This window comes from Clupea harengus, chromosome 3 (genome assembly GCF_900700415.2).
Source record: "Clupea harengus chromosome 3, Ch_v2.0.2, whole genome shotgun sequence".
Taxonomy (NCBI): Eukaryota; Metazoa; Chordata; class Actinopteri; order Clupeiformes; family Clupeidae; genus Clupea; species Clupea harengus.
The window spans coordinates 26,193,390-26,217,780 of record NC_045154.1 but is presented as its reverse complement, the minus strand read 5'-3'; the positions used below and the strand labels follow the sequence as shown (position 1 = coordinate 26,217,780).

The 24,391-nt window shown below is 45.3% G+C and overlaps 2 protein-coding genes across 5 annotated transcripts in view; both read right to left on the bottom strand.

Annotated features, from left to right (window-relative positions):
* rassf7a (Ras association domain family member 7a) overlaps nt 1-13,284 on the bottom strand; it is a 31,485-nt gene extending 18,201 nt beyond the window's left edge. The window contains exons 1-2 of one of the 4 annotated variants that reach the window (XM_012837364.3): nt 13,112-13,283; nt 1,169-1,229 (exon numbers count right to left, since the gene is read on the bottom strand). The gene's annotated coding sequence lies outside the window, so the exon portion shown is untranslated. Of the gene's footprint in view, nt 1-1,168; nt 1,230-9,014; nt 9,034-12,930; nt 12,968-13,111 lie in introns of those variants that run through there. The other 3 variants (XM_031565184.2, XM_031565185.2, XM_031565186.2) reach the window with 3 other exon arrangements.
* Nucleotides 13,285-18,966: 5,682 nt separating this feature from the next.
* lrrc56 (leucine rich repeat containing 56) lies at nt 18,967-23,964 on the bottom strand. Its single transcript, XM_031563452.1, has 8 exons — nt 23,463-23,964; nt 23,027-23,224; nt 21,404-21,584; nt 20,945-21,133; nt 20,578-20,645; nt 19,688-19,833; nt 19,269-19,544; nt 18,967-19,000 (listed from the first exon to the last, which is right to left on the bottom strand). Exons 2-8 carry the CDS (start codon nt 23,174-23,176, stop codon nt 18,967-18,969), a joined length of 1,044 nt encoding a protein of 347 aa, XP_031419312.1. The 5' UTR covers nt 23,177-23,224; nt 23,463-23,964.
* Between the last annotated feature and the right edge of the window lie 427 nt (nt 23,965-24,391).

The following is a 24,391-nucleotide window of genomic DNA, read 5'->3' as shown; positions in this document are numbered from 1 at the left end:
ATGCCAACGTCAGCCAAACCTCTCACCCACCCACCCACCCACCCACCCACCCCTGCCTGGCCTGTTTACGGGTAAACAGGTAGAACCCAGGTCTACGCCATCAACCTGGTCCACGAGCGCCGTGGCTGCAGCTGTGTGAAACGTGACGCTGTTCAACGGAGGGGATCCAACCAAAGCCGCCGTGGCCCACTAATGAGGCTAACGGACAGGAATGCGCTCTGATAAGACTCCTGCCTGCCCTGAACCCTAACGGGGCTCTTCATCTCACAGCTGCCCTCGTGACCTCAGCTTATCATCATTTACATTATAGCCTCACAGCCCCCGCCACGGCTCGGCTCGGCTCAGCTCAGCTCAACACTGGGAGCAATGGTGCTGTGAGACATGCTTTTTTTTTTTTTACCCCTCTAGTGAGAGAGAAGGGGGGAAAAAAATAACATAAACAGCAAGTTTCAGGAGATAGATTACAGGGTTGGAGGGTGATTAATGCAGGCTGTTAAAGTGCTCCCACACACACACACATTCTATGAGTGGCCATCCATTATCCCTGACACTATCTCTCCGTCTTACTCGTCTTTCAAAGCGAGAGAGATTAGGAAGTACAACTGTTCACAGTTAGACGAACCAGGAAAACCCCAATTTGCTTCAGTCTTTCTAAATGCTTCACCGTTCCGGGCCACTGACGGCTTTCAATGAACCATCCACACCTATTTCCTGACCCTAGCCACGGCAACGGGGGTCACCACAACAGGTCTGAGGTGCACCATTACACAAACAGTTACGCTCTCATCTTAAATATATGACCTGCTTCCAGTAAACATTGAACAACATCCCTGCAGTCCCACATGAATTAATCTTTAATCCAGAGACAATTAAACAGCCTGGACTGTGTCAGAGAGAGAGAGAGAGAGAGAGAGAGAGAGAGAGGAGGACAGAGGGCTTATCAGCAGAACTCTCCAAAACAGCCAAACAGCGAGGCTCTGTGTGCTTCACCGGACTGAGTTTCACCCAAACAGGTTCCATGTCACTCCAGAGACAGAGCCAGAGAGAGAACAGGGGCGCCAACAGGTTGATTTAAAGCTACAGTGTCTCTCGGACAGAGGCCCCTCCATTAAACACAGGACACACACACACACACACACACACACACACAAATGTTAATAAGCCTTACCTTTAGTGGAAATGTGTTTTGTCCTCTTGGATAAACTCCTGTAATCCAGCCTGTCCAGTTCCTGAAAGAGACAGAGGCAGGTGGAAGCTGGAGGTTTCTGAATGAGTGCACAGGCAGGCAGGCAGGCAGGCAGGCAGGCAGGCAGACAGGCAAAGAGTAGTTCCCGTCCGTGGTCAGCAGCGGCTGTAGTAGTTTATAGTGAGCTGGTATCTGATCTCTATCTCTCTGTCGTTCTCGCTTTCTCTACTCCCCTCTTTCTTTCTTTCTTTCAGTTTTTCTTCCCTCTGGAACGCAGCTCTTCTGTCTCTTCACAGTGTTTCTGACAGCCGCAGGACGCGAGATCTGAGGGGCCGCAAAATTCTCTCACACACGCACACTCACTCCCCTTCCTGTCTCTCTCTCTCTCTCTCTCTCTCTCTCTCTCTCTCTCTCTCTTTCTCTCACTCTCACTGTCACTGTCTGCCTTTCTCCCGCCCCTCTCTCGCTGTCTCTCTATTTCACTGTCTTTCCCCACCCCAGCCAACTCTGCTGACAAGGCAAGCCCCTCCCCCTCTTCAGGTAGGAGGAGTGTCTTCTTTCACTCTGCTGCTCTCTGTTTTTTTTCTCTCTCTCTCTCTGTCTTTCTCTCTCTCTCTCCCACAAACAAATACATAGTGTGTGAACATAGCTGGGAAGTGCCGTCATGGCAGACAGATAAAAATGAGTATGTGTGTAAATGTAAGCATAAAATGTGTGTGTGTGTGTGTGTGTGTATATGTGTGTGTGTGTGTGTGTGTGTGTGTATGGTCTAAGTTGCATCCTGTTGGCATGGAGTCATATGGAGCCAGCTGACAATGCAAATAGCACTCAGGTGATCAGGTGCTCTTCCTGCTATGAGCTCATTCTCCCTGCATCGGATGCACACTCAAGTGGCCCTGGGGCTTATTTGCCTTGGTGACGGCCAGAGCAATAAGGCCTCATGTGAGCCACTGAGGGAGTGACGGACAGCAGACAGCTGAGGGGAATATGACCTTTGGGTTTGTAGTGCAAAAAAACACTTATAAAAAGGGAAAAACAGGCGAGTTGTGTGACTAAAGGGAAACAGTTGTTTGCACTCCAGCCCTGCCGGAAGCCCATAACCTCGCAGACACACACCGCTGAGAGAAGGGAGAGGGGACTTCTGAGACGGAGGCATCACAGGCAAAACCGCATGAGGCAAGGCCTGTTTCCCATTAACGCTGTCTCTCTCTGACTCTGACACACACACACACACACACACACACACACACACACACACACACACACACACACCCCATTCCTAGCCTAATTTCTCTCTCTCTCTCCATATGCCCCCAGTCTCTCTCTGTAAACATATATTTCTCTCTTAGCCTCTCCTAATTTTAGCAGTTTAGCACTTTCAGCCTTCCTCTTCATCTCTGTCTCTGTCTGTATCTCTCTCTCCCTCTCGCTCTCTCTCTACCTCGGCCTATTTCTCTCTCTCTCTCTCTTTCATGCACACACGCATGCTTTCTGAAGCCTACAGCAACCAGGTCCCTGAGCTGCAGGCCTCCACTTGAATGGCACACAAAAATAGCACCATCATCTTTGTTAGCATCCCTGAAAACGAAAAAACACAATTGTGCTGGCGAGCTGGAACACAGCCAGACCATGAGACAAGAGACTGCTTTGGTGGGGCAGCAGTCTGATTGACCTTTGTCATGAACGCTGGATAATTAGGTAATTTAACATTCATGTAAGTGCCCTTCTAATCCATTTACAGCACAGGTTAAAAAAAAAACCAATAAATCCACATGCATAAAACCCACTAAATTTGTCCTTTGACCTGCTCTATCTATCTATCTATCTATCTATCTATCTATCTATTATTATTATTATATCAATCAATCAAATCTATCTATCTATCTATCTATCTATCTATTATCAATGAATCCATCTATCTATCTATCTCAATTATGGCACAATAATAAGAGCTGAAGCACCCACTGAGCTGCACCTAAACATATGTTGGCATTGTAAAGGCAGGCATTTTGTCCCATGGGCAGGGCATATGGTTTCATGCCTTCAGTGGCCTCAGGATGCAGAGCTTTTGGCACCTTTAATGGCTGCCATGACAGGGGCACCCAGACTCTCACCCCTCCTGCCCGGCCCCGCCACAAAAAGCTGAGGTGAAACGGGAGGTGATGGGGGTGATGGGGGGGGCAAACGGGGGGTGATGGGCTCACCCCGCCACAGAGTTCCCCTCCCTGGGGAGGAGTGGGGGAGGGGGTCAGAAGAGGTTCTTGGACAGATGAAAAATAGTCGGTGGGATGGAACACATTTGCCTGAAGTCCATCGTCCTCATTCTGTCTGACATTAGTTGGTACAGACATTAGACAAAGACAATTGTTGGTACAGAACCCCTGAAAAAAATATGCTGGGGAAGGCAAATGCCTTGCAAGTGAACATAGAACTACTGCAAGGCAAAGCGAAACTAGCACAAAATCAAAGAGAAAAAACAATTCACAATTATTAAAAGTTGGAAGCCCTTCCAACAGGTCTAAAAGTCAGAAAGTGAGAGCGACTGCAACATTAAAAGTCTCCCTCCATTCATGAAAGGCTTTTTGCTCATTTTGCTCCACCACCAAGATTAGAGGGGTCCCTGGGATTGAGAGATTAGCCACCTCCAGTTTCACTGATACCTTCCAGGCATTCCTGAGGGCGCCTCCTTCCCTCGTTCTCTCCCTCCCCCACCCCTATCTCTCTCTCTCTCCCCTGTGTCTCTGGGAGACATGGACTGGAATTGAATGCTAGCTGTTAAAGGGCATTATAGGGGAAAATAACTTTGTACTTTGTAACTTTTAGCAGGATTAAAATAACAGAAACACTTTTAGATCCATCACAGAGATAGTTGCGGGGGAAAAAAAAAAGAGACACAACATCGCAAAGCCTTCATCTGCTCTCTCCTACTGCATAAACTGGACACACTTGCCCTCTAATGGATACATCTGTCTGCAAGGTCCAATAGTCACCCCTCCTCTTCAAAGCTGCAAGTGGGTCAAGAAGAGTTCTTGGAAGAGATCAGGAATTCATGGACACTCTGCAATCTGCAAGATTGCCCAAACAGACCTCAAAACTGACAAAGATCATCCTATAAGCATGGGCGCTTCAATACAGTAACTCATTCCTGCTATGCTAATGAACATGTTTTTGTTCACGGCCAAAAAAGGAAAGAAGGTATTTCCCTAAAACGTGGAAGCCTCATATGAACAGACACACATCATATTCAAACCAACAATAAAGCACAGGAAAAGATCTACAATGCATAGACAGCAAACTTCAGTCACAAATCTTCAGAAGGAGCAAGAGAAAGAGCACCATTGCTAGATTTCACTCACTCTTTCTCATTGACACTCTGCTTTGTGGGAAGAAGATAATTAGGCTGTTTATTCCAAACAGCACTAAATATAGCTTTAGCCTGTCATTACGGCCAGTGTGTTCCAGGGGATCTGTAGTGTTGTTATACTCTTGTGTACCTTTCCTTCCCATCTGCACATCTTTCACTTCTATAATTACATGTTTTTCACTCACAGCCACATCATTCCAGCGTTAAACAAAGGCTGGCTTTGTCCCTTCCGCCGAGGAGATTTTGGCACCGTCACCCCTTCATCTTCAGTCATATACTTTACTGGAAGCTTTTTATAGTCCACGTAATGCCAGACAATATCTCTGCTAAGCCGAGATCCTCCTCTTACAATCTCCTGGAAAACGGAGGAGCAAAATGGCGAGGGATTCAGTCATCAGTATGAGGCATAACGGACGCCGACTACTGATTGAGAGTCGTGACACATCGTCATCCCCGTTTTATCAGAGATTTCACTAATGCGAGGACGCGAGCAGTCGATAGACTTAAGATTGTTATCGTGAAAAAGGTTGCAGAGGATGCATGACTTAAGCACCATTAGTAACCACAACACCCTTCAGAGCCGATGCCGCCCAGGCAGGCCTGGAGTTGGACCAAAACAATCACGGGCACAGGGAAACGCTCCCAGTGGACACAAACAAGTTCTCGCCCTCACTCCCTCCCTCTCCATTCCTTGTTCTTTCCCTCTCTTTCTCTCGCACTCTTTCCCACTCTCTTCTTGCCCCTTTCTCTCTCTCTCTCTCTCTCTTCACATCTCTCAGGCTCACCATAGAACATGGTGGAGGTTCACCGCTGGGTCAGACTCAAAATAAGAGTTGGCCGGTCCGGAGCACGAGAAGGTAAACATGGCCGGACTGTGGCTTTCGGTCATCCTCCATCCCCACAGCCTCAAAACCCCATTCCCTCAAGCGCCACACACACACACACACACACACACACACACACACACACACACACACACACACACACACACACACACACACACACACACACACACACACACACACACACACACACACCATACAGCACTCTCTGGCCACGCTTCACATGTTTCTCTTTCTCTCTCTCTCTCTGTCCCTCTCGAGTTTTTTTTTCTTCTTTTGTTGCTTTTGCTTTCAAGCAAACTGTTTCTGGGTGACTGGGTCTGAGAACAGAGGGCCCTAGCCTGGGATGTTTTTAGCCATAGACTGCTCTCCTTCTCATGGCCGGAGTGACCAGAGAGGACTGGTCTTAACCGGCTATGGCGGTGCCACCTGCCAATCGGGATCACTGCGGTGGGGTTTTTTTCTGCCCACAAAGAGAGGAGAGGAGAGTCTCTTCCTTTTCAGAGTGAATCGGTCATGCTGAGTCTTCAGTGAAATCAAAAGAAACGCTGGACATTTCCACTGATGAGTGTGTGGATTCCCAGAAGTCTGTGCAGGGAGCCGCACATCATGACTGGCCACAGTCAGAGGGAAATGAGCTGGATATGTTCTGTTGATCTATATCACAAAAGGGTCGCGGAGGCACAGGAAGTGGGGGTTATGGAAAACTGACAGGTCAGGTGAATAAAGGGCAAAGTGCAGACAGGACACAAAAGACTAGTAACGCCGTCCATCCAGTCTGGGGGGGCTTCGGTCAGTCTGGTCACTCTCTCTCGCTCTCTCTCACACGCAACCCAAATGCCATCCAGGAGCACAGGCGCTCACCCACCTGTGAGAACAATGGGGCTTTGAAAAGCCTTTTCCTCTCGCTGCTGCTCTGGATCAAAGGATACAGCTGGGATGGGTAGGACAGGGCAGAGGCGAATGATACAGCAGAGCTATAGAACAGCTCCATCAGTCCATCATCAGGCCTAGGATGATATCTTCTTTATGACAGACAAGTATCAACACACAGTGATAGCCCTATCTGGTGGTTCAACACACTGTACCTACTAGGCCAAATCCAAAGAAAAGGACTGGGAAAAATTGTGTTTTTAAAATGTTCCAAACATTTTCTTCTAAGGCATATTCAAAAGCAGGGGTTGCCTAGTAATTACCGGGTTTTGCCTGGTAAAACGTATTAAAAATATGATACATTTTGCTGGTCAAAATGATCAGTAATGATGCAATACAAAACATATCCTTAAACAGGACATTTGTTTTTTTAACCAAAGCAAATAAATAATATCCTTATTGTTCTTATCATATTGATAAATGCGAGTCACAAAATCTGACCACTTCCTACTCAAGCAGATCACATTCTATTCTCCACCAAGCTTCAGTGTAGGCTCCGCCCTCCAAAGCCTTCACCACGCCCACAGTATTGGAGAAGAATCTAGACTCTAGTAGAGAGTCTAATTTGATTTTCAGACTCGTCATGGTGATTAGCTAATCAAATTGTTGTATTGCTAAGAGGGCATAATCTTCCGGAAACATCAGCAGCCAGCAGTAGGCTTCTTCACTTCACTGGGGCAGTTATGTTAGCTCAAATCACATTTTGCTGATGTTGACCAATTAATGATATATAGGATTCATCTCGTCTCATAGCACCATTGCTTTGATAACAACCTTCTGTAGTTCAGGCTATAACTTGCTGCATAGGTTATGCAAACAATATGGTTTCAGAGCGACCTAGCTCGCAACAGTAAACAATGCATTGTGGGTGTCCTTTTCATCTTAGAAGGCTTGAAATGTGTTTGAAATGTAAACTTTAGTTCCTTTCTTTAGTCTCACTTGTCCAAGCAGGACAAATTAACCGTTTTTGTTTGCATCCAAATACAATAAAGAAGTGTCAAGCACAATCATTCTACAAAGTTGCAATTGCAGCCTACAAAATGGCATACAGGTAGGATTTGGACCTTTTAGTTGCCCACCCCATATTCAAATGCCCACCCCAGGATGATGTTGAGGATGTTGGTCATGTAGGTGATCTTTTGTCAACCTAGGTGTTCATTATATACACTTGTAACATAGATTGTTATGGGAACGTGCACCGGTAAGTTTTGAATTTGACCGGTAAAATCAATTATTTCCGGACACCGGGAAATCTTCCACTAGAATCTCCTCACAGTTTTGCTTAGGAAAGCGTACCCATGAATAGGTTTGGCAATTGTATGAGTGTGTGTGAGTGAATGAATGAATGAATGAGTGTGTGTGTGTGTGTGTGTGTGTGTGTGCTGCATGTGTGTGTGTGTGTGTGTGTGTGTGTGTGTGTGTGAGATATACGTAACACTATTAATAATTAAATACGCATAGTGTTTAGGGAGGGGCCTATCCACGGGCTCAGGAACCACACACTCTTGACTTAATTCAACAGGCTGGAATTTCAGGATTGTTCAGTCAGCAGAGAATGACATCACCGCAAACAAACAGAAAAAGCTTGCCTCAATGTGTCCAAGAGCTTCTGCATCAATAATCACCAACAAATGGGATGACATCACCCAGCCAGCCCACAGCAGATGCCTCATTTTAAAATGTATGAAGCTTAACATCTTCACATAAGATTACTCACTGAGATGAGCCATTAAGATTAGCCATTAGCAAAGCCAGTGGACAGATGTCAACTCACCACATGGGAAGGTGCAAAGTCACCTTACTTTTCCTTATAACTCAATCACAATGCACAATATACATAAATAAATCCGTAACAATATTAGAATCTATGTTTTTAGGTTTTTATTTTCTTTTCTATTTTTGCTTGCCGATCTGTCACTTCTGTCTGAACTAGTCATTGATTGATTTGTGTGTCTCTAGCCAGGCTCAGGGGGGCATTACGAGAGAGATCTGTGGGATAAAGGCTTGGCGTGATGAGCATAACAGGAGAGCGCACCGCAGCACAGCACAGCACAGCGCAGCACAGGTGGGAAGCGTCCTCCTTGAGTGCACCCATCGTCATGGCAACAAAACAGTCTCAGCCACACGCTTAAGTGGCTGTGAGTGGAGGCCTTGAGAGGACATATCTTGTCTGTTTAATGAAGCCCAGCAGTGAAAAATCACCCAGACACAAAAGCCAGACAGCATACATGTATAACCCCTGACAAACATTATTCCAGACAAAATTTGAACCGCAGAGCAAAGGCTAACAGAGCCTAGTTCAAATAGGATGCCCAGATGGGCTAGGATCTCGAACAGGACAGAAGTTAAAAGTGCCAAATACCATAAAATGCGGATATGAATTAGCTTCAGCTTTGAAAGATGGACAATACATGTATGTGAAGACGAACCTTTCCTCTTGAGTCTTATCGAGTCATTCTGGTTACCAAGGAGATGCCCTTCACACACTCACAATGAGAATTGTTTACGTGACTATTTCACTGCTAACCTGTCTTGTCTATTTAGTTACTTTAACATGCATGAGTCAGTCCATTTTATGCCTTCAGAGTCCCATAAGCAGTGGGACAAACAAGTAAATAAACAAACAAACAAACAAACAAACAGAGGACTACAAACAAGTTTAAAGCAGAAATAAAAAGTCACCACTCACCTCCTGTCTCACACAGGGTGTGCAGGGATGACTTCAGAATCACGACACTGGAGAACCGCAGTGGAGAGTTCCAGCTACCTGGTGCAGTGAGCTGAATATGTGTGTGTGTGTGTGTGTGTGAGAGAGTGTGAGTGCGTCTGTGTGTGAGACTCAGTGCTGTGATGTGAGTGAGGCGGGGGAGATTGGACTGGGGAGAGGGTGTGCGGGGGTGTGTGTGTGCGGTTGTGTGAAGTGGTGCCGCCATTCTCGGTTGCCCTGGAGACTGATGCTCATTCAAAGAAAGTGGCCAATGACAAACAGCGACAATTGTGCAAAAAAAAAAAAAAAAAAAGTCACATGACTGCACACGGCTGCTGTTCGCAGGGCGAAAAAAAATAAAGAAGAGGGGTGTGGGTGTATAGGGGGGCGGGGGTGTGGTGAGTGTGTCTGTAAGGGTAGGGAGACTAAGTTACAAAAGAACCCTGCAGTCTGCCACGCCATCCCATACCACCCCCCCCCCCACCCTATTGTCGTCGTTATTTATGCCCCGGGGCCTCAGTGAGGCTATCAGCTCTAACCAAGGCCTGGGGGAGGTGTGTGTGTGTGTGTGTGTGTGTCAGTAACCCCCCCCCCCCCCACCAAACACTGCTGGACACTTGTTCTCCTTCCCTGTGTGAATCTTCAGGTTGTGGACTTCTCTTGCCAAGTCAAAGCATTTAAAAAAATAATACCATTGACTCACAAGACGACAAAAGACTTAATTGAATAAGACTGTCCCTCCACCTTCAGATATAGATTTTTAAATTACATTAAGGCTACATTTGGAGCAGCCGAGACAATTCAAAGGGTTGCCACTAATCTGTAATCGTAGCAAGATGAGGCAATCAGAAAGAGTATTGAGAGGGAAACTGATCACTGCTAGAAAACGACAATATACATCAGAGGGCACTTAAATATCTTAGGCACTAGAAAAAGAAGAGCCATATTTACAGAGCGAAATTGGTCACACTGACCTGTTTTCATCTGCACTAAATGACTACCCCACTTGAGTTCTGTGCCGACTTCTCATTCAACAAACCATTTGGCATGTGAAGAAAATGACCCCATTCTCGCCCGACTCCGACTCCACTGCCTGTGACAGGACTGCTGATTACCCTTTGTCCAATTATAGCAAAAGGGATCCTTGAGTCTCTCTGTCACGGACTGGGACAAGCATGACAGCTCCAAACAGCCATGGCAGATTCACCCGGAGAGGCTGACAGGACGGGGAGAGGAAGAGGAGAATAAGCCCCTCTGATGATGATGATGATGATGATGATTTTTGTACTCCATTTCACTGTCGGTAGCCATGAAATTAGGTCATCATTAGTCCCTTCAAACAGGGCTATTTTCAATGCGTCTTGCGTGTGTCTGGTGTCTCGTCTTTAAATAAACCCGTACGGAGACGAGACATGAAACGCCGGGGCACGTTAAGCAAATGCCAGGTTATAATAAAAAAGTAACACAGAGGGCACAGATGGCTGCCGCTGGAGTCCAGACAGAGGCGGGCGGGGGTGATGAGGAACAGCAGCGATGAGAAGACACCTAGAGCACACCTAACACTCTTGCACTTACTGTGCGCTTCTTCCATCTGCTCACTTTGCACTTTGTCAGACTGCCTAGAATTAGCACTAAGCACTTACTTCAGAGGTCTCCTGACTTACTGAAGCTTGGTTGTTTTTCCTCAATTGTAAGTTGCTTTGGATAAAAGTATCTGCCAAATGAATAAATGTAACGTACTACCAATCTGTAACGAAAAACACTTGGACATACACTTGGACACACAAAAGATGGCCGTTTCACTACATCAGGTGGCTTCACCCGATAGTTTATTACTGCTTTGGCCAATCTGGTCTTTTATTGCTGCCCATCAGGGGATGGGACACTCAGACTGAACAGCAGTGCAACAGGCCCCGAGTCAGGCGGGATGGGCGATGACGGAGCGAGGCAGAGACCGATGACCTCAGGCAGAGAGGACAGGGAGTGAGAGGAGGGCTGTGTGTGTCTGTGCGTGCGTGCGTGCGTGCGTGGGGGTACATGTAGGGTGGGGGAGGGGGGCTTTCGGATGGTGAGGGTGTTGTGGAGTCATGCATGATAGTACCTACATTCCATCAGCCTGTGGGACTGTTGCCAAGACCAAGCACTGAGCCAGAGCTGGCTCTGTCCACACCCCGGCTGGAATGAACTCATGCCTGAACTCTGTGTGCATGAATTGTTCCAGCCTGTGTTTGGAGATGTGTGCATGTGTGCATGTGTCTGAATATGCGGTTAGATGGTTGCATGTGAGGCCACTCTCTGACCATGAAGTGAGATTGACAGCAGAAGAGAGCATATGTTACAATATAACTAGAATTATGGCATAAAGCAGTGGTGCATATGTATATGCTGGTGTACGTCCATGTGCTCCCTCATATCCTCGGTGAATGGTTGTCTGATTGCATAAATGTACAAGTGTGTGTGTGTGTGTGTGTGTGTGTGTGTGTGTCTGTAACGGAGTATGTTTCTCTCAGCGCATCAATGCCAGGCGGCGATTCAGTGCACTATATGTGTGTGTGTGTGTGTGTGTGTGTGTGTGTGTGTGTGTGTGTGTGTGTGTGTGTGTGTGTGTTAATGTGTGTACGTATGAGCACACATGTGAGTGAGAGCCTGTGAATGAGAAGTGCTATCTCCAGCTGGTACACAAGTCTTTTTGTTTTCATCAAGCAGCTGGGCAGATGACTCAGAGCAGAGGCGCGGGAGGAGGAGTGGGAGGAAGGGCAACGAGATTTGATACACATATTTCCGACGAAACGATAGAACTAGAACCACTAGAACTCCGTGGGAAAACAATTTTTAAACTGTCAGAAGTTCATCTCACAGATTTCTTGAATATATCACTCCCACTTTTTGCAAATAATTTCTCCTTTGCCATAAAAAAAAAGTTCTATATCTGACAACCTACCCCGAAGGGTTCCCAAGCGACATCAGCACAGCAGAGCAGTGGGCTAGCAGTGCAACGAGCAGATGCAATGCTGGCAGAGGGAAACGTCAGCTATGCTTCCTAAAAACTGGTATAATGACTGTCTAGACAAGTCCCCAGAGAGGAGCAGTGAATTCCCAAGATGAAGGTGTAACAACCTACAGTCTATCTGGATTCAAGCATCACAGACCCTAGAGAGAAAGAGAAAGAAAAAAAGAAAGAAAGAAAAGAGAGAGAGAGAGAGAGAGAGAGAGAGAGAGAGAGAGAGAGAGAGAGAGAGAGAGAGAGAGAGAAAACTACACTATCCAACAAAATGATTACATGCAAATGAACAAGGTTGACACTGAGTGTGAGAAAGCATCAGAGGCTTGGTCTGGTTTACTAACCACATGGACAGCAAATCAAGGACACATGGATCAATTCCTTTCCTCCAGCACTTAATCTGTCTCTGTTGCTTGCATCAGCACCTGACACACATACACACAGAGAGACAGACACACATACACACAGAGAGACAGACACAATGCCTCCACCTCTGTTGACATTACAGTAGTCCACTATCACATCACAGCCGTAAATGCACAGGCTCATTTTGGAAAAACAGCCTGCGTTAGTCAATTGAAATGTCATGTGCCGTTTCATCGCATTCCTATGTTTCAAACATTTTGCACTGTTTCTAAGCTTAATGACCATTCACAAGACAAACCTGAAACATTTCATACAACCAGCAAATGCCATCGCAACCTGCAGCCCGTGCTTTCGAGTAACGTTACAATGTAACTAAAACGGCAGGACAACTGGAAGGAACGAGGGCTAACAGCAGCAGGTGCAGTAGTTGGAGCGATGCAGCTACGGATCCTCCAAACCAAAATCAAACCATCTTCAGTTATTAGAAGGCTACCAAATATGGTGTTAAGAGAAAAAAAAAACAATACTTACGTTGGATCACATGCAACTTTGTACAGCGAACTAGCACGCTAAACAGCTCGATACAGAGGAGCATGTGGGCTAGAAGCCAAACCTCTTAAATGTATCCACAAAGGTAGCGCCTTATAAAAAACCTTGAATATTTGTACCGTAAGTTTTCGCAAGTTAAATATACTATTTTACAATCACTCACCTGTTCAACATTTAAGCCGCCGTCAACAACTTGGCAAAAGTTGTTCTGCCCCCTGGTTACTTCAGCTTCTACTTGTGGGTAGGATGAGCCATCGAGCCCCGGAGCAGTGCATCTCTCTCCGAAATGAAAGCGCTGTAGTCAGTACTTAACATCTTAAAGGGAAACATGCAGGGTCCAACTTGCGTCAAACTCCATTTGGGCCATGCACACGCATTTCATGCAATATCTTCTTGTGGTTACAAGATATTTAGTATAACTTGACTATTTTAGTAGGCAAGTATTTAAACTAGTAGGCCTATGTGCTGATTACAGATACATCCGTCAAGGGCCTGACATTTAAAAAAAACAATTTTTGTTTACCCTGTTTCCGCGGGCTATTTTCTCGTAACTACTTGGAAATAGACGACCAGAAAGACAGCTTGTGTTGTGTTGCGTGCTCATAGCAACCATTAACAAAGCTCCAGAGAGGGAAAAGAGACTTGGGATAGGCTAGGCTATGCTGTAGGCAAAATACAATAGGCCTACTCCGGTGAAAGTATTTTCAGAAGGCTTATGGTGCATGGATTTTTTTTTACGTTTTGTAAACACTTTGCAAGATGCGCTGTATTCATTTGCGCGCTGATGCCCTATACTGAAACATCCAAGATCCCAGAGCGTGCAGTTGTAGGGGCTATGCTGTGAAATGGCACATCCAATGTTAAGAATCGATAGTTTACATAGCCTTGTCAAATCTATGTGAAAGCATCAATAACGGTGTGTCAGCGATGAACGAAGACTTGACAGGTATACCTCACTAAAGTTGTTTACTTTTCCACGTGTGTTCCCCAAACCATCGCTTTAGAGTTCCTCTAAGAGAAGCCTTCCTAAAGGTAAAAGCTGTTCAGACCAGCCTTACTAAAGTATCTCTTACAGAAGGCATAGGGTAAAGTATTTAATTCCCTTAAGTATATGTTTTCTGTGCAACACAAGGTAAATATGTGTATAATTGTTAGCCTAGTTTTGAGTGACAACGATATGAAGTATTAACCAAATCTGAAGATTATCCAGAGTTTACATTTAACTTGTTTTTTTTTTTTAACCAAAAATAAATGTGTTCAAAGTGGGCTAAAATTTGTACGCAATGAGGCGGCAAAATCACAGGATAATCACTTTTAACGCATTTAAAACACTTTTCTCTATGTAAATCTGCAATTTAAGCATGCTTTTAATGATCAACCCTATATGCCAGTGTGGCGGTAATAGACAAAAAGCAATGATTGAAGATTAAAAAGACAAGCAAAATATAAGTAAATAAATATTCTACTTATTATACTTATCCTATCCTACACAATGGTTCTTGAGATGCTTCTACAACTTGACTTGAGGCCACTTGTGCCTAACTGAATTAATTGGACATTATTAGAAAAGGCACACACCTGTCTATATAAGATCTCACAGGTGAGGGTCTATGTCAGAGTGAAAACCAAGCCGTGACGTTGAAATATTGTCTGTAGACCTGCAAGACAGGATTGTGTCAAGACCCAGATCTGGGGAAGGATACAAGAACATTTCTTCAGCATTGAAAGTGCCCAAGAGCACAGTAGCCTCCATCATTCTCAAATGGAAGACATTTGGGACCCTCAACAGTCTTCCTAGATCTGACCTGCCAGCCAAACTGAATAATAGAGAAGAACAGCCTTGGTCAGACAGGTTACCAAGAACCCAATGGTCACTATGAGATACAGAGTTCCTTTATGGAGATCGAGAGAACTTCACAGAAGGACAACCATTAGTGTAGCACTCCACCAATCAGGCCTTTATAGTAGAGTGGCCAGACAGAAACCATTTCTTAAAAGGCGCATTACAGCCCGCTTTGAGTTTGCCAAATAACTCCTGAACAACACTCAGACCATGATAAGTGCTCTGGTCTGATGAAACGAAGATTGAACTTTTTGGCCACAATTCTCAACGGTGTGTGTGGTGGAAACCAGGATGGAGGGAAAGATGGATGCAGAAAAATATAGAGTAATCTAGAGTGAAACATTTTTCCAGGAGTCCTCAGGATATCAGGCTGGAGCGAAGGTTTACATTTGAACAAGACAATGACCTGACTTGTTTTTGCTTTGTCATTGTGAAGTATTGTGTGTAGATTAATGAGAGGAAAAAAGTAAGACGAGTCTGAATCATAACAAAAGGTGGAACATTTGAAAAGGGTTCTTGTACTTCAGAATTTATTTAGAACACAATAGTTTATGAAAACGTTGAGGTGATCTTATATGTTTACTACTGATTCAACACACAGGACCTGTTCACACAATGAATATAGTATTTATTGTAATATTTAAACAACTTACTTGAAAAACAACAACAAAAAACCTCAGTTGAATTGAGGTGCTGGCACCTGTTGATATTGGTACAAGTTATTTCTGTAGTCAGTCTGGACACTCCAGATGCACAGATATCTTGAGATGGTAGTGGGACATGGGGGAGATGTGAGGTCGAAATTTGTCCATAACAGATTGAGTGTTTTAGATGACCATTCCACTGGAGAGTCATATGAGGAATCCCTTGAACATCTGTTTGCTTCATTTTAGTGTTAGCTGTCTCTTACCTTCTGTCTTCTGTGATTAACTGCTTGTTGTGATAATGACCTTTGCTTGTTTTTCCTTCTTGCCTTCCTTCAGGTTAGAATGGGGTGGGGGAGGGATGGAACGCACAGGGGTAGGGCAGGGCAGACACATGGATTTGAAGACTGGAAAGAGTGCAGGGCAGTGTTTGTCTTTCATCTCTCTGCGGATTCCTTTCTTCCCCTCGGCTCGACTCCGCTCCGACGCAGGACGGGGCTTGCTGAAGAATTCAGCTGCCTTGAAGTCACTCACCTGCCATCAAACATGCCACATAAGCCAGGAGGTTCACTGAGCAACTGCTGTCAAAACAGACCAATCACCTCCATTAGTGAAGGATACAGACGAGTTATATCCTGAGGAGCAGTCTTTCCTCTGATGGCAAGCCATCAACACAGGCATTCTTCATTTTCAGTGAACACCTCGAGGAACTGTTATAGATTACCAATTAAGGTACTGGATTAATACATCATATGTGCATAAAGTAGGTAGTAGGGAACATTTAAACTGGATAAAAATGGGACACGTACTGTAGACCCATTTCAGCATTCCTTGCTGAACATGCATAAAAAAAGCATTGTTTAAAAGCAGTGCCTCCTAGTGGCATAAGTATGTAAACAAATTTTTTTGTGGTCCAATTCACCAAAGAGTACTAAAACTAACTGGATACTGCTCCATCCATGCAGTGCATTACCATGCCCCCCACCCCCCCACACACAGTAAACGGCAATCACCTGATGATTGATGATATAGAAGCCAACAGTAAATAGTGTAATCTAACAAAACACCTGCGGTCTTGCACAAACATTACTTGTGCAATCTTCTCTTTGCAACGCTGTACATAACGCGACAGACCACAACGAAAACAAATTTAATCTCATAAAACTACATGTTTGCAAATATCACCATGCTAGCACAAGCCATACTTGGAAACAAGAACAGACAAATACAGACCACATTGTCTTTCACTTCAAAAAACTATATTTCATACCGTCCCTTCAGACAAATACAGGAAAATAATTTACTGTGCAATTAAAATTCAGCGAGGAAAAAAAACAAACATTTGAACAGATTATAAAAACAAAACACGAAAAAAAGAATATGTGACACAAACATGAGGATAGCTCCGCACCAAAGCTGCAAAGTGTCCTGCTAAACAGACCACAGGGGTGTGTTTTCCAAATGTTTTACTGCGCAGCAACTGCTGAGCGACAAATGCTTCGCCTGTCACCCTGAATGCCTTTTTAGTAATCATGGTCACCGCAGAATGACGCTCTCGGGAGACACACAGCGGTCGAGTTGTTGGCGGGCTCATTTGGGCTGGGTGCTGGCTCTCCTGGGGAGGAGTGGGTAGTGGTTCGAGAGTCTCTGGAGAGCAGCTCTAGCGGTCCAGGGCCGTCCCAGGGTGGGTCTGTCTGTTATCTTGGAGCATATCATTGGCTGATGATGTTCACTGGTGGACAAAGCATATCCTCCCACAGCCCCTACGCTAAAACAAAAGGACAAAAAGATGGATGCTTGATGCAGTTTCTTCTTATGCTTATGTCAAGAGTGTAACATTAAAGAGAGCATCTTTTATGCCAAAAAATGTGAAGACTGTGAGTGGATTCTGACTGAAAGTTAGCAGGAAATAGAGATAATACTATGAAACAAAGTGGTGCAAGATCTCTTCCTTAAAGAGAACAAAACAGATTGTTTTAAAGTGGGTTAAAGATGTGAACAGCACCTATTTGGGCAGACCAAAGCCAGTCCAGTCGAAACTGAATAGGAGATATATTAATCTGTGTTATATGCAGTCTAAAAAAAGTCATGAAACAGACAGGAATGTTCAAGACAACTAGCTGATAAGTAGTTGGTATATGCAGCGCTGAATTCACATATTAAGAAATAAATCCAGAGAGAGGAGGTGAAAGTCTATTACTTTCCTATGAAATAAATCCAGAGGGAGGAGGTGAAAGTCTATTACTTTCCTATGAAATAAATCCAGAGGGAGGAGGTGAAAGTCTATTACTTTCCTATGAAATAAATCCAGAGAGGAGGTGAAAGTCTATTACTTTCCTATGAAATAAATCCAGAGAGAGGAGGTGAAAGTTTCTATGCTGCTTGCATTCTTCCTCAGTCTGTGTAATCGCGATGTCACTGATCCCTCTCCTAGTCATTTTCACTGTGGCAAGTCTAACATGGACACACCAAAACTTCGCCCACTGCATACCACACATTCTTAGCTAAGTAACCCATCTTGCACCACCATACAGCAATGTGTAATCCATACTATGAACAGTTCCCTCTCAGAATCTATAAACTGTTTGTACTACCCAGAATAAAACTAGCAGGTACTATTTTGTATATTTGGATATAATTAGCATATAGATTAAATGAAGACAAAAAGGGACTTTTTGAGGTAGACATACCATGGCTCTCTGTGGCCTGGGAACACAGGACTGGATGCTGGTCTGCAGGACCCATCGGTGCACCTGTCTGTCAGACACTTTCTCCTCCCCACCTCCTCCTCCCCAGCATCTGGGCCTGCCTCTGCACCCAGCGGGGCCGGCCTGGGGGCCACTGGTGGCTGGGGCTGTATGTGTTTGAGCCTGCGGACACGGGCGTCTGGAAGCCTCCGGCCAGCAGAGGGCAGCGCGGGCGGCAAAGGGGGTGACGGAGTTAAGATAAACTCTGTTGGGAGGGACAGCCTGGATCCATTATCAGGAGACATGGCGTCTTGTTCTGACAGATCTGACAAAGAAAAACAAAATTAAGAACACTGATGCCTTGACTTTGGCTCAGCTGAGGAACTCACATCAATCAATTCATTAGTACCCGTCATTTTTTGTGTTCACACTTGCACTGACTTGAATGAGCATTCTCTCATTATTTTAGTATCTCTTACTGGCGGTTGCCTGCTCACACACTCACCGCATCTAGCACAGAGTAAAATCACTGAGGTATGCTGTGACCACCTTCCAACAGCATACCAAATACAATACAGACGACACAGTCAGAACAATAGAGTTGATACTCTGGGGCATAGAAAACTGTGTTTTTTATTATGATTCTGAGAGACAATATTGAAGCTGAAAGCGTTGCTCTTGTTTCAGTCAGGCAAGCTGTCTGGGTACTGGTTGGCCTCAAGCGTACAACAGAACATCCGCAACTTGACAGGGAAGAGGCTGCTACTGTTTCCTCTTAACAAATAATGGGAGACTGGCTTTCCCCATCTCACTGCAACAGCATTTATTTATTCAAATTTTCTGTTTACTTGGCCCATCTTTCTTCCTGATACTTAATCCTACACAAACATATGGTGTGAGCTACTTATGTGTGTAAATAATGTTTTTTCTTGTGTCAAATGACTGAAAGAGGATATTATAGGGCCTCAGTGATCCACTGGTCATAACACAGGGGTACAACAATAACAGATTCAGTGCACTTACATTTTAAACGTTCACTATTCTGTTTTTGTCCACATAGCCAAACAAACTTGATTGACCCAAGACATTTCAGTCAATAGAGTTATTGTTTGCCATTCTATAAAGACTGTCATATGCCATTTTAACATTCGCAGTGTTTGGGTTCGGGGAGATTTGGCTGAGTTACCTGAAGAGAGAGACAAGGAAGAGGAATCAGGTGAGTCTATGCTGCTCCAGTGTTTACAGCTGGTTTTATCTCCACTTTCTTGTATTTCCTCCTCGTCTTCTTCTTCCTCTTGATCACTGGCTAGACTTTGGCCTGTCACCTCTTCGTCCATGTCCTTAATGTAATCATAGTCTTCCTCATTGTGAAGTATGGTCATCATCTCTGGCTGGCGATCCTTTTCAATGGAAAGTAGCCGCCTGTCACACACACACACACACACACACACACACACACACACACACACACACACACACACACACACACACACACACACACATTTCAGAAACAGGTGACAAGTGCATGTCAGTCTCTGTGTAAAGGTCAGTCAGTTAGGCAGTACTTGTTATGCTCTTTTCTCCAGGCGCGAAGCTCTGCGAACACGTCACTGCGGTTTCGGTCTTCCGACGCATCGTACGTGTCATACGTGTGCTCTGGAACATGGCCTGGCGACAGGCAGGAGTTAAAGGGGAGGGCCGGTGCTTGGGACTGGAGGGAGACAAGAGGGGGACGAGGAGAGATGGACGAGGAGAGTGAAAGCAAAAACAGCAGGAGAATTCAGGTTGGTTGACATATTTTACACATATACAGACACATATAGGTTTATACTGCTGACTGTGTTCATGCAGTCCAAAAAATAAATCATTGATTTGTGAAATTATAGCATACTTAGGACCATCATAAACCATAAACCAACACTGGTCTAAATCGATCTCAACTGATCACGGGTGTGTTCAGTGCTTTTGAAAGTTCTAAGCCAATGTGACATCCCACTAAGGCAGAGCTCAAAGGAGCAATTCAGATTCAAACACAGATGGGTGCTGCATGTATGAAGCTGTGGACAGGTTTTAAGAGCAAAGCCCGCCATTCAAATGAGTTGTCTATGGACGTGCACTCTCGTTACAAAGTGCCACCATCCCATCTGTCCCTGCATCACCACCCCACCACCCCACCACACAGAGAAAAACAGCTGTGGTCTGACGGAGACAGCTGTAACCCAGCTGCACGACTCTATTAGGCAACTGCATTTTTTTTAACAAGCACGCCAGTGGCGAGCCCCACCCATCTTAATGACTTTTTCGAAGTGTTGCTGTATTCGCGTTTGACGTCAACTTTACCCCCAGCAAGGCTATTGCAACAAATCACAGCTTTTTTACCATGCCCTCAGGTGCTCTTGTTTGTGTTCAAAGCAGGTGTGTGAATTCTGCTCGGGTTTAACAGCAGCCGACTCACCGTAGTCTTCTGTCTGCGAGCTCTAAGGGCCTGAACAGGGTTCCCACACAGCAAGAAGCGGCCTGCTCCTGGAAGAACACAGAGGTGCTTTACATTTACTGGCAGTGTTAATATGTACTGTGTGCTTAGACAAGGTCAACTCCTATGCACTTCTGTGAGTGTCCCCAGGGTGGCAGTGTTGTGCACAACTCTTGTCATCCAGTCTGACCAGGATAAGATGACAAAATAGTTGGGGACAGAAACAATAGAGAGGTAAGGGGATACACAAAGTTTCATTAATTATGGTAATTTCATTAATACATTGTTAAAAGGAAAGATCTGACTTGAGCTATGTCCATTTCCGAGTTTGACTGTTTTGGACACTCACCATGTGTTAACTCGCTTGCGTTAGGTTCTGAACCGGCCGGGTCCGATTCTCCTGAGCCAGGCCTGGAACCATAGCCTGGGGAGGAGAGAGTTCTGGCGCTGCCTGGCCGACTGGAGGGGCAGCGAGACGTACCGGGTCGCTGGGCAGAACCGGGTCTAGAGAGGGAGCAAGCACTGGCAGCCCTGTCCTCTGTGGATGAAACAGAGAAAGATTCTTCAGACTACAAACCATATGATATAGTGTGACTGAGTAGCAGTCAGATTTTCTTGTCATGAAAGAAATACATGTGGATACTGCTTCGGCTGTTTTGTATGCATAAACAATATGCTTTATCTCTTCTGACAGTTTTGAAATTCCTACTGCTTTATATGGTTTTCGATTCATATTCTGGGGTAATTATTCTGGGCATGAAATCATACACAGAGAGGGAGGAGGGTGCTCGTTGCTCCCTCTCACTACCTAAATACTGCAGGTTGCTGCTGGAGGCCTTCTCTTTAATGGACTCCTTCAGCAGGGCCAAGTCCTCATCGGCCGGAGCTCGGCTGTCTGCCACCTCCTCCTCCTCCACCGGGACGTCGTCCAGGTACTGCAGCTGTGGGACCAGCTCCCGCACCACCGACCGGTAGCTGTACTCCTCCGTCTGTCCGAAGAAGTGAATATTAACGTGGCAAGGACCCCACAGGGATTTACTACCAAAGCTTGGCAAAGACTTGCAGTCAGTCATTAAGTGAGTTACGGCGAATGAGTTACTGAGGAAAATAATACACGTTACGCGTTGAGCTTTTCATACTAATGAAAATCGGTAAAGCAAGTAAAAAAGTAAAACCAGTAAAAACAGTATCAGAATCAACTGCTTCTGGGCATTTTAAAATAGTATGCCCGCTAATATTTCACGTGTGTACAGAGGCAGCTGAGTAAAACAGAGAAGAGGGTGGTGTGTAAGGCCTAAGCTAGCACAGAGAGGTCCCTGTATATATGCCCACACTAGCATGACAAATCAAGCCCAGAGAGAGGGGTTCTAAAAAAAAGAGAACACCCCCTTACTCTCCTCTCGCAGACTAATGCATATTCAAATCAGGTTTTGCCCTAACTGCAGGCTGCCCTACTTTCATAATTCCTAGTGGTGAGTGAGTGAGTGAGTGAAAATAAACTGATTACTACGTGCCAAAACTTAGCCATGGAAATTAAATAATGACGAGCAATGTTGCCTCCTCAATCCCACATAAATGTGTCAAGAAATCAGTTTGAATATTTTCTGTGTTCAGACTGATTCTTTTATGTCCTCATTCACACGTGTTAACTTAAGAATTCAGGTGTATCTTATGTTCTTAATTTGGTCAATAAAGCTATAGAATTATTTGCAATAATAAAATTGTGTGATTTCTCTACTCTATGACCCATCTCTCCTAACAAAAATGACACTCCTGGACCATGTCTTTTTAGGCATGTCTTCTAAGAAGTATCTAACCAGACAGGCAGCACCACATCAAATATATGTCAGGGCCTTTCATGTCTCTAAGGTAAGTAATTGCATTTTGATGACCTGCGGGGCTATTATCTACTCTCCCCATCCCCACAGCAGAGATGAGGCGTGTGAGTGTGGCTCGCGGCCAGGACCTGACGCCCAGAATCCAACAGCAGAGAGGAGGCTGAAGCCAGCTGATCTAATCAACCCAATCGCCTCCTTAGAACCGGCTCCCAATCTGATGCTCTCATCGCCAGAACCAGAGCACCAGTCACTGATTATTAGTGGGGAATAACACACGCTGTACAAAGAGGATTATGATGGACTTGGTGTTTGGTCCTGGTTTGGTTTCGGTTTGGGGGGGTTGATTTAAATGACATGGGTAATGTTTTTGTCTTACATACCACAACCACACATCAGACATGAAGGCATGCAATCAGACAGAATGCATGCATCCCAAAAAAAAAAAACGGTTTTAGGTTATCTCAGACTGAATCAGATTGGAAGCTAGCTATGGCAGACGAAAACAAGTTTACTCCAACAACAACAGGCTGAGGAAGGAGAAGCAGTGGCAGCAACAGAAGCAGCAGGATGGTCTCCACTCACTGACACTTTACCTCTGAGGCCCCTGGGCGAGGGCAGGTGCAGACAGGGTTCCCCTCCAGGGTCAGGGTCCTCAGCTGACTGCACAGGCCCAGGTACTGGACCTGCACAAGATCATCCACGTTGTTGCCCTCCAAGTCCAGCACTTCCAGGCATTCCAGCATGCTGACCTGACTGAGGTCAGAGATGTTGTTGTAGGCCACGTACAGCTCCTGGAAATGAAGGGGGATTCCATAACTGAGGCTCACAAGAGGAAGAATAAGACTGAGAGGAAGAATGGATATCTATTATATTACAGTAACCAACAGTACTGACAAAACCAAAAGTAGTTGCTTTTTCTATTTCTTTTTCATTTCATAACCTGTACATATTGTCATGTTGTTCAGAAATGATCCCTCCCCTCCCTGGCCCCAGCGCTTTCAAACTAATACAAAAAATTAAAACCTGTACCTTAAGAGAGGAGAGCGAGGGGATCCCATCCAAGTCGGCCAGGCAGCAGCGGACCAGCCAGAGGACCTGCAGGTGGGAAAGAGTTGTTCCGAGGTCCCTGAGGAAACACTGACAACAATGAGCAAGCACACCCTCCCGTTCTCCTCGCCGCAATTCGCGAGCCCATTTCCTGTGTCCAATGGACTCCGACACTTTATCCAGAGCCTCAACACCCCTGAACGGGAAATGATATCAAGAGCTTTACGGACTCCTGGCAGCTTATTTTTCCCCATGGCTCTGTACAGTTCACACAGGGTTGTGTATGTTGGAGTGTGTCAAATGAACACCCAAGTCCGCTCCCACAGCAGTGTGCTATAAGTGAAACCCTTGTTAAACCCACTTATTCCACGTTTAAGTCATGCAATCTGCTTTAATGGTCATGTGCATGAGTATTAGGAGGGAGGTCAGGGGTGATGCTGAATTCTTTTCATAATCGTTCCAATGTCTTAGCAACACACACAGACACACATACACACCAACACAGCTGCAAATGCAATCAGTCCATCTCAGAATCTCCTATAAACAGTTTGATGGCAGAGATGGTCAGCATGACGAGATTGGAGACAGAGACAGCTTAATTAGAGTGCAATTGTTTTGTCCACATTCTGTCAATGGTAGGTGGACTTGCACACCAGATGGGTCCGTTCACAAAGCCCAGCCAGCTCAGAGACTGGGGAGCAGAGCAGAGGATTTTCAGATATATGACCTGGTGCATCCATAGCAGCCAGGAAGCACCACAGATTTGCTGCTCCCTGAAGCCTACCACCACTCCCCACTGGCCTCCTGTCAGGCCACAGAGCTGCTGTGCACCTGTAGCCGATCACAGAGCTTTGGCAGAGCTCACAGGACCCTTGGGCGCATTAAGAGTCTCTGTCTTTCTGTCTTCAAAG

Excerpts from the sequence above, each read along its gene's own strand:
- lrrc56 (XM_031563452.1), bottom strand. The coding sequence starts at position 23,176 with ATGCTGGAATGCCTGGAAGTGCTGGACTTGGAGGGCAACAACGTGGAT. Across the intron at positions 20,646-20,944 it reads CGCAAGCGAGTTAACACATG|GAGCAGGCCGCTTCTTGCTG; the intron begins GTGAGTGTCCAA and ends GTGTTCTTCCAG. Across the intron at positions 19,834-20,577 it reads CTCGCAGACAGAAGACTACG|TCCCAAGCACCGGCCCTCCC; the intron begins GTGAGTCGGCTG and ends GTCTCCCTCCAG.